At 39.8% G+C, this 9,343-nt stretch overlaps 1 protein-coding gene across 6 annotated transcripts in view; it reads right to left on the bottom strand.

Annotated features, from left to right (window-relative positions):
• CCAR1 (cell division cycle and apoptosis regulator 1) overlaps positions 1-9,343 on the bottom strand; it is a 58,125-nt gene that overhangs the window by 41,547 nt on the left and 7,235 nt on the right. For 3 of the 6 annotated variants that reach the window (XM_014548170.1, XM_014548173.1, XM_014548171.1), the window contains exons 2-4: positions 7,027-7,199; positions 6,580-6,624; positions 2,728-2,862 (exon numbers count right to left, since the gene is read on the bottom strand). The exons of 1 other annotated variant lie outside the window; for it this stretch is intronic. In XM_014548170.1, coding sequence (XP_014403656.1) covers positions 2,728-2,862; positions 6,580-6,624; positions 7,027-7,199 — 353 coding nt within the window. The remainder of the gene's footprint in view (positions 1-2,727; positions 2,863-6,579; positions 6,625-7,026; positions 7,200-9,343) is intronic. 2 more of the 6 variants (XM_014548172.1, XM_014548174.1) reach the window with 1 other exon arrangement.

Below are 9,343 nucleotides of genomic sequence, written 5' to 3'. Positions count from 1 at the left end.
GTATGTTTTTCATGGGTGTCTTGCTGTTAGCATTACAAATGAAAAAATTTTTCTAGATGTAAATTAGTTACAGGATATTTTTCCTTACATGGTATTTTTCCACTATCCCCCTTTTTTTGATTTGATTATTAGGAGGCTTTTTGGAAAATTTATAAAGCAGTCTAGATAACTTTAAATTTTAATTTTTTGCACAAAAATACGACTGCTTTAGGTTCATTGCATGTTAAGCAATTTTTCCATGAAATGAAAATTTTGGTTAATACTTCTTGAGCCAATTTTAATTAATCTGAAAAGTTGATTACTATTTTACTGTCAAATTTAATACTCTAACAACAATCTTAGTTTACACTGTAAATATTAGTGAAAAGGATTATTTTGCATCCTTGAGAAGGCCCTGAGCATTCCTGGTGTTAGGCTGGATTTAGATATAGGGTAGCTGCTGTTAGCCAAGTCTCTGTTTTCTGAGTACCGATCTCGGCTGGGCATGGGAATCGGGAAGCAGCCATGGGGGCAAGAGACCTCCCTCAGAAGGGGCGAGTGTTCAAGACCCTTCATAATTGGGGGGGGGGGGTGAGGATCTGTGCCCCATCTCTGTTGGCCCCCAAGTTCTCTCCTGAGGCCCCTCGGCAACTGTGCCTGTCTTAGGTCGTTCCTCCCTGAGGAATCTTACCCATCTCTGGCTAACCAGCCATCTTCCAGGGCCAAGCAGGGTGATGTGAGGTTTAGTTCTGTCCCCTTGGTAGCCTATGTCCCTATGGCCTCCACGCCTAGTAACTGCCTTGGGATCCCCTCGCCTGCTGGCGGGGCCTCGGCATTGATCATGGGGAACCCAAGTTTCTTCTCCAGAGAAGGCCCAGCTCATGCCATTGGGCAAGAGATAGATCCATGGTACCAGCCACTATAAGGCTTCAACCTCAGCATGAACAGAGAGCTCAGGCAACAGCTGTGGGCAACTGGAAGAGGGACCCCCTTGGCAAAAAGGGCAAGAGAGATTAATATAGAATGCTCAAGTGCCTTCCCAGGGAGCCCTCCACACAGTGGAAGGGATTAAATCCTTTCATGTCCTTATTAAATTGCTGCCAAACATTTAAAGAATTAGTTTGTAAGCTTGTTTGGAATAAATGTATAATATGCTGTTGTAAAATATTAAAAATTATTAATGAGCTTTTGTTATTTTAAATTATATCTTAAAATTCTACTGCTGTATTTCAAGAAATATTAAACAAAATAACTTGTTTTGCCCTTTCTTAGAGGCAAAAACCTAAAATATATATTTATTAACTTTTATTTGATAAAGCTTTCCATGTGATTTTAAGTATATTAAATTGGCTTTATTAAAAAATCCTTTAAGAAGAGAGAATAAACTTTTGAAAACATTTCAGGGCCCATGAAATGTCTCAAAGTTATTCCTTGGTTATAGTTTTGAAATCTAATTTGAAGGACCATTAAATATATATGTGTATATATAATTTAAAGATTATATACTTTTATAATTATTAAGAGATATCAATTAAATTAAAACTGATCTTTGTATATAAAAATTTTGGTTGTGATTATAGAATTTATTCTCTTTTTTAATCAGACCAATGAGTAATATATTTTGAATTCTGAATTTTTCAGAGGAAGCACAAGACTTACTAAAAAATAAATTTCTATACTTTAGGCATTTAGTTACCACAATTATAATTTTTCCCAATTTAATTTAACTAGAACTTTAAACTCTTAGCTGGCAAGTTAAATATTCAGCATTTCTTTAGATTAATAAGAGCAGGTGCTTCCTAACTTATGTAATTTTAAGTATATTGTATTAGTCTAATTTAGTATCGGAAGGGTTAAAGAGAAGAAAACAGGACAGGAAAATTTGTTTTGCTTAGTAGCAGCTTGCGGCCTTGAGTCCAGCATAGTTCAGATAAGTAAAAATTAACAAAGAACGAACTCTCCCTGCTCTCCCTGCCAACGGCCTTTTTCTTTTTTTTCTGCATTAACCATTTGGATATTGGGGATATTGTTGCAGATCCGGTGGCATTTGCTGCAGCTGTGGGGTTAACATTCACAGGAAAGAGTCCAGGGGTCTCCAGCCCTAAAGACGTCTTTGCTCCCCGTCCATGGATTGTCATCCGTGTCCCCCATGAAAGGATTACTTGGGGGCCACTGGGCAGTTAAACTTTTTGTTCGCTCTGCTAGGGGAGCGGGGGAGTGACTCTGGCAGGAAGCCTCCTGGTGAGACTCCCCTGCTTTCGCCTCGCTAGAGGTTTTTTTCTGTCTCAGTTTCAGCCTTCCTTGAGCTTTGAGAAACTACTTTTGGCTTGTTGAAAACGACCCAGGGATCTGCGGGGGCAGAGGGCTCTGGAGGGGAATAGGGAGGCAGAGGGTCTTCTGTTCCCCCGCCCGCACCGACGGTGGTGGAGAGATCCTCCGGTATGGGAAGTGCAGGCTTGGGCGGGGCTCCGCTTAGGCAGGCTAAGATTGCTAAAATAGCAGACAAGTCTTTCCCTCATGGACTTCTGCTGATCTTATCCTCTGTAATGCTTTCTCCCATGCACTGGGATCCCAAATGGGGGCTTCTAGCAACCAAAGGGTTAAATGCTATTATGACATCCCAGAGCTTTTGTAGCTCCTTTTCTGTTACTTTTACTCGCCTACTCTGTAACAACTCATGAAGCGCGTGAGCCTGAGGGGCTCGGGCTGAGGGGGGAAGGTTTCCCATCGTTACAGAGGGGCACTCACCCGTCCCGATGTGCCGGGGTCCCTGTTCGAGGTGCCAGATGGAACAGGGGGTCCCTCGGGGGTGAGGACGACGGAGCCCAACGCGCTGGGGCGCTTGCATGCACGACTCCGGAGACCAGGTTCAGAGACACAGATCTAAGTTTATTGAGGAAGTACAGCCGTATATAAAGGGGTAAGCAGCCAATGCAATAGGGACACGCTTGCTATGTTATCCAATGGGTGTGAGGGTCGGGGCTAAGAGTAGGTGGCTCTTGGAGATTTGTCAGGCGGGCGTTGCCACTTCCTGGTGTGCCAAGGAAGCATGTATGCTGGAGTGTGCTCACAGCGTTGCTTCGGCCGCAGCACTGATATAAATCTCTTGAGCTCTGCCCACAATTCAGTATCATCAATATGCTACTTGTATCAAAATATCACTGGCAATCCAATTCACACATTTATACATATGCCCCTAAAATGAGAAGCACTCCTGATGGTCTGATTTGCCACTGCATGGGAATTATAAAAGACAACACAGTCTGACATAATTTTCCAGCAATAGCTAAGTATAGTATTACCAAAAAGTAGAAGGAATTGGTATAAAGGGGGAATTTCTATTTTTAAAGAATTACATTATTTTTTTTATTATATTTCCTTATTGATTTCAGAGAAGAAGGGAGAGGGAGAGAGATAGAAACATCAATGATGAGAGAATCATTGATCGGCTGCCTCCTGCACACCCCCTACTGGGGATCGAGCCCACAACTCAGGCATGTGCCCTTGGCCGGAATCGAACCTGGGACCCTTCAGTTTGCAGGCCGATGCACTATCCACTGAGCCAAACTGGCTAGGGCTAAAGGGGGAAATTTTAAAACTCTGGAATAGAAACTTGACTTAAGCTAGGCTAAAAGAACTTCATATATGAAGTTCTAATTCAAAACACTCAGTTTACATGGAATCATCATGTATTATAGATTAAATTTAGCAAATTACTATTTTTCTCTAAGTCAAAAATGAATGATATTCTGTTATCCTATATAATAAAAGGTTAATATGCAAATTGTCACCTCTAGAGTTTGACCAACCGGGAGTTCAACCACTCGCTATGACATGCGCTGACCACCAGGGGGCAGCGCAGAACAAAGGAAGGCCCCAGTTGGCAGCTGGGGGAAGGAAGACCCCAATCGCTGGCCAGGCCTAGGGACCCTACCCATACATGAATTTTGTGCACTAGGCCTCTAGTTCTTCAATAAGAAAATTTGTGGGGTATTCTTGGTTTTGTTTTTTAAAGAATACTCAATGACCTGGCTGAATGGTTCAGATGGTTGGAGTGTTATCCCATGCACCAAAATGGTTGCAGGTTCTATTCCTGGTTAGGGCACATGCTTGGGATTCAGGTCCAATACCTGGTTGGGACCCGTACAGGAGGCAATGAATAGATGTTTCTCAGATCAATGTTTCTCTCTCTCACTTGCTCTAAAAATTGATAAAAATATATCCTTGGGTGAGGATTAAAAAAATAGTAAGAGCTTTTTAATTTTTTAGGGATCAGATAGGGAGAAAAGATAAATGTTCATTTTTGTTTACAAAGGTGTAATCTATTAAATTGTTGTAGTTAAAGATAGTTTAAGAGAGAAAAAAGTTCCTTATATCTATAAATAAGAACTTAGAGGTTTCAAACAAAAAGGCTATAAAAATTTTGTTTTTTCATCAGTTCATTCAGTCCCATCAAATTCTTTTTCTGTTTAATGTTTTTACTGATTTCAGAGAGGAAGGGAGAGAGATAGAAACATCATATGATGAATCATTAATTGGCTGCCTCCTGCACGTCCCCTACTGGGGAACGAACCAGCTACCCGGGCATGTGCCCTTGACTGGAATCGAACCCGGGACCCTTCAGTCCACAGGCCGATGCTCTATCCACTGAGCCAAACTGGCTAGAGCCCATCTAATTCTTGTTCTGTTTGATCTTGGGTTGGTGCTTTTATGAACCCGTCAGCTTCTCCATTAGTTCTAGAAATCCCTACTCAGTCCAGTGCTATAATCCGAAAGTTATTTAAGCAATGTCATTAGAAGTATGTACTCCAAAGTGACTGTCATAATCCTCTCCACGAGTCTCTGAAACAGTTCTTTCTTGAAGATGAAGCACTTCAGCTGACTGCAAGAGCTTTCAGGAAAGCCTCAAAGTAAAATAGTAAGTAACCTTGCTGGCTTTATTAGAGGTCCAGATATCTCAGCTATAGGCTTCTAAGTTAAGAAAACTTGGTTTTAAATTCATTCATCTGGACAGAAAAAAATTTTTTTTATTAAAAAAAAAGTAATGCCGCCGAAACCTGTTTGGCTCAGTGGATAGAGCGTCGGCCTGCGGACTAAAAGGTCCCGGGTTCGATTCCGGTCAAGGGCATGTACCTGGGTTGCGGGCACATCCCCAGTAGGAGATATGCAGGAGGCAGCTGATTGATGTTTCTCTCTCATCAATGTTTCTAATTCTCTCCCTTCCTCTCTGTAAAAAATTAATAAAATATATTTAAAAAAAAAAAAGTAATGCCTTTTTTAAAAAAATATTTTTATTGATTTCAGAGAGGAAAGGAGAGATAGAAACATCAACGATGAGGGAATCATTGATCGGCTGCCTCCTGCACACCCCCTACTGGGGTTCGAGCCCGCAACCTGGGCATGTACTAGTATGTGCCCCGACCAGGAATCGAACTGTGACCACCTAGTTTGATAGGTCAATGCTCAACCACTGAGCCACGCCAGCCGGACAGTAATGCCTTTTTTTCAGTCAAAATAATTTTGAGTATTGGCATTTTCATATGGTTCAACCTAACACATAATCTTTAGTAATATATTTCATTAACAGTACTGAAATAAGTCTAAGGGTGTTTTGAAAACAAGATAGCCAACTTTAACATCAAGCTCTTGTCAATTTTTAGAAGTTTAAAGCAATTATTTGTGGTATATTATAATCTTCAGAGAAAATGCAATGCTCCTGAAACCCCAAAGGACTTAAGCCAAGGATGAAATTGGGGCATGGATCTAGCAATGAGAGTTTACAGACTGAGAAGCCTGTTTCTCCACAGTGTCTTTGGATCCAAGTTTTTGGTCCCCCTCTCTTGTATCCTCTTTTTCTTTCCTGAAGCTTTTTAAAGGCACTGAAAAGGAATGAAGACTAACTCTTAACCCTGGCAAAGTCTAGAATGGGTGCTTAGTCTAGCAGGGAAAATGCTTTTCCTTGACAAGCTTCTTTCTTAGCTCTTCCTACATCACAGATATGAGACCTTGAGAAACACAATTAGAGTATAAGCCTAGGGAAAAGGGACCAAAGAAACTTGCTTTTAGTCAGGAGTTTTCAAATTGGGAGTAGGGTGGGAACTACAAGAGTAGGTTTCCTCCCATTTTCAACAGCTCTATTTTAGTATTTTCTGTATTGGGTTTCAGTATACAATATCATTGGGAAGAAAGGGAGAGGTTGTGTTGTTTTAAAAAATGAAGGCTGAAAGCCAGTGTCTATCTAGGGTTTAGGTTTCATATGGGAAAAAACTTTTCATTTTCACATGTAACCTAGTACAGCACAGTAGGACTAGAGGCTCCAGTCAGGAGTATTGGGGACTCAGAAACAGAGTAATTCTTTCTAGATTACCTCTGCATGCTTTCTTAGAAACATGTGGCAAACACTGGCTGCTAGTTAAAGATTTGGGTTTTCAGGACCTCTCTCCTATCTTTCTTTTCCTTGAAGACATTCCCTTTTTACATACCCCAAAAGAATTCAAATCACACATTAAGGTAGCTGACAGGAAATAAATTGTATATGAATTAAATTTGAAAAAAACACTTTTTAAAAATCAGTTTTTAACATGAAAGATGTAAACTAACCTGTTGTTGCACACTATACAAGGCCTGCTGAGGTTGTGAATATTGCTGGGGGGAAAAGATTTTTTAAAGAAAAATATGCATATTAGTTTTATTCATTATCAAAAAGCAATATAAACACAAGCATATAAATATATAAGCAGAATTATACTAAAATTTTCTGGAACAGCTCAATGTCATCCAAAATAAACAAAATAGTGATTATACTCTGGGATCCAACAAGAACTGAATTTTGTTCAAATAATTAAGATCTCTGAACTGCCCAATTTAAGAGTTTGTCTATGCAACTATACTCCAATGTCCTAGGCATATGCAATTTTTATCTCCAGAAAAAACAAAGCATAATAAGAACCCACAACCGTTCATTCTTTAAAAAGTGAAGGTGCCTACCCTTGTTACACAGATTTGATAGTTTTCTATGTCACATATCAAAACCTATTAGAGATTCACCTGTTGCAATGCAGCTGCTGCAGCTGCGGCTTGTTGCTGCAATGCTGCAGTTTGAGTTAACTGATAGTTTGCTGGGGTTTGCGTGGTAAGGCCTGCTGCCGCCAATGCAGTTTGCTGTGTATAAATGGTAGGAGATGCTCCAAGGAGTGATGGCTGCTGAACACCCAATGCAGCTAAAATGAGATTAAAAGGGGTGGGGGGAAGGGATCAAGATTATTTGGGTCCTTTCCAGGAATTTTCCATGACAGTTATGCATTATGGTCTGCCATGGTTTAATAAAAACACAGAGAAAAATTTTCAGTAATGCTTGTTGAATTTAACTGATTAATGTACCATACCAGATCCCAATGACTTTATATTAAATGTTCATGTAATGAAAGATATAAGAAAACATTCATCTACAAAATTAAACTACAGAATGAACCTAACCAACCTTACCTAAACCAAGAGGCTAAAAGTACTCACAAAAAGTATTTTTAAAAAAACAAAAACCATATTGCTTGGAGGAGAGGGGGGGAAGTATTTTAGGAAGAGCAAAAAAAAATTATTTTACAATAAAATTCCTGTTTTATCTTGAAGCAGATGATAATAATTTATTAAGGGCAATGTTGCTGAAAGTGATCCATCCATAAAAATTCCTATTGGACAGAATATTCACTTACCTTTACTTTGCATTAAAAAAATGTAAAACTGAAAACAGACAAAAGCAACACTTTAAAAGCACAAACATTTTTAATTAGAGTGCACTACTGTACTGAGCAATGAGAGCTAAAATTAACCACATAGTGACAAAAAATGAGTATTTACATAAGTCAAATAATTGGGTGGAGGGCTCATAATGACAAGTTTAGGTACTTAATGTTTAACGGATGCTTAGACAGGGCTAAAAGCTGAAGAGAACACAAGAAAGATTTTTCTTAATGCTTTTATGCAATTCCATTAAATGCAAAAAAGCAATCTATTAAAAATTACAGTCTAGCACTACACTTAACCAAACTGTATCTCCTGAAACAATAACTAGCTTGCCAGGACATTAAAGTTTGACACAAAGGGGTCCAAGTTTTAAAAAATATAAGAAACAGTGGCCCTGCCCTGGCCAGTTTTGTTCAGTGGATAGAGCATTGGCCCTCAGACGGAAGGGTCCCAGGTTCGATTCCGGCCAACGGCACATGCCCGGGTTGTGGGCTTGATCCCCAGTAGGGGGCGTACAGGAGGCAGTTGATCAATGATTCTCTCACATCATTGATGTTTCTATCTCTCTCTCCCTCTCCCTTCCTCTCTGAAATCAATAAAAATATATATTTAAAAAAAAGAAAAGAAAATGAAAACAGTGGCCCTGGCTGGTTTGGCTTGGTGGATAGGGTGTCGGCCTGTGTACTGAAGGGTCCCGGGTTTGATTCCGGTCAAGGGCACATGCCCGGGGTTGTGGGGCTTGAACCCCGGTGAGGGGCGTGCAAGGGGCGTCCAATCAATAATTCTCTCTCATCATTGATGTTTCTATGTCTTTCCCTCTCCCTTCCTCTCTGAAATCAATAAAAAGATGTTGCCCTGACTGGTTTGGCTCAGTGGATAGAGCGTTGGCCTGCGGACTGAAAGGTCCCAGGTTCGATTCCGGTCAAGGCATGTACCTTGGTTTCGGGCACATCCCCAGTAGGGGGTGTGCAGGAGGCAGCTGATCGATGTTTCTCTCTCATTGATGCTTCTAACTCTCTATCCCTCTCCCTTCCTCTCTGTAAAAAATCAATAAAATGTATTTTTAAAATATATGTAATAAAATAAAAACATGTTGAAATATGTTAATAAAACAAACAAACAGTAAATTAAGCACATAATTTTACTTCAGAATTTCTTAGAACCTTTAATATGCCACCAAAAATTATGAAGTTCAAAGACATTACCATAAAAGCAGTATTTGCTCATGGAACACTCCCTTTTCCATCTTGCTTGCATCAAGAATACCTTGAAAAATTGCTGCTCAGCAGCTATTAGTTAATAATCCTATAGAAAGAATAATATTATTCTTTATAGGAACAGAATAGAGAACACTAATGAACTAACTAAAGTACCTACTCTACAATATCCCAGAAAATCTTTAGGAGTGTGATATTCACCATCAATCAGTTGTTTAAGAGTACAGAGTAGAGAGAGAAACCAAGATGGCGACATAGGTAAACACCGGAAATTGCTGCCTCCCACAACAAATTCAAAAATACAACTAAAAGACAAAACGGACATCATCCAGAACCACAGGAAGGCTGGCTGAGTGGAAATTCTACAACTAGAAGGAAAGAGAAAAGCACACTGAGACTCAGAGGAG

Source organism: Myotis brandtii, unplaced genomic scaffold (assembly GCF_000412655.1).
Source record: "Myotis brandtii unplaced genomic scaffold, ASM41265v1 scaffold499, whole genome shotgun sequence".
Classification (NCBI taxonomy): Eukaryota; Metazoa; Chordata; class Mammalia; order Chiroptera; family Vespertilionidae; genus Myotis; species Myotis brandtii.
This window is presented reverse-complemented; position numbering and strand designations above follow the sequence as displayed.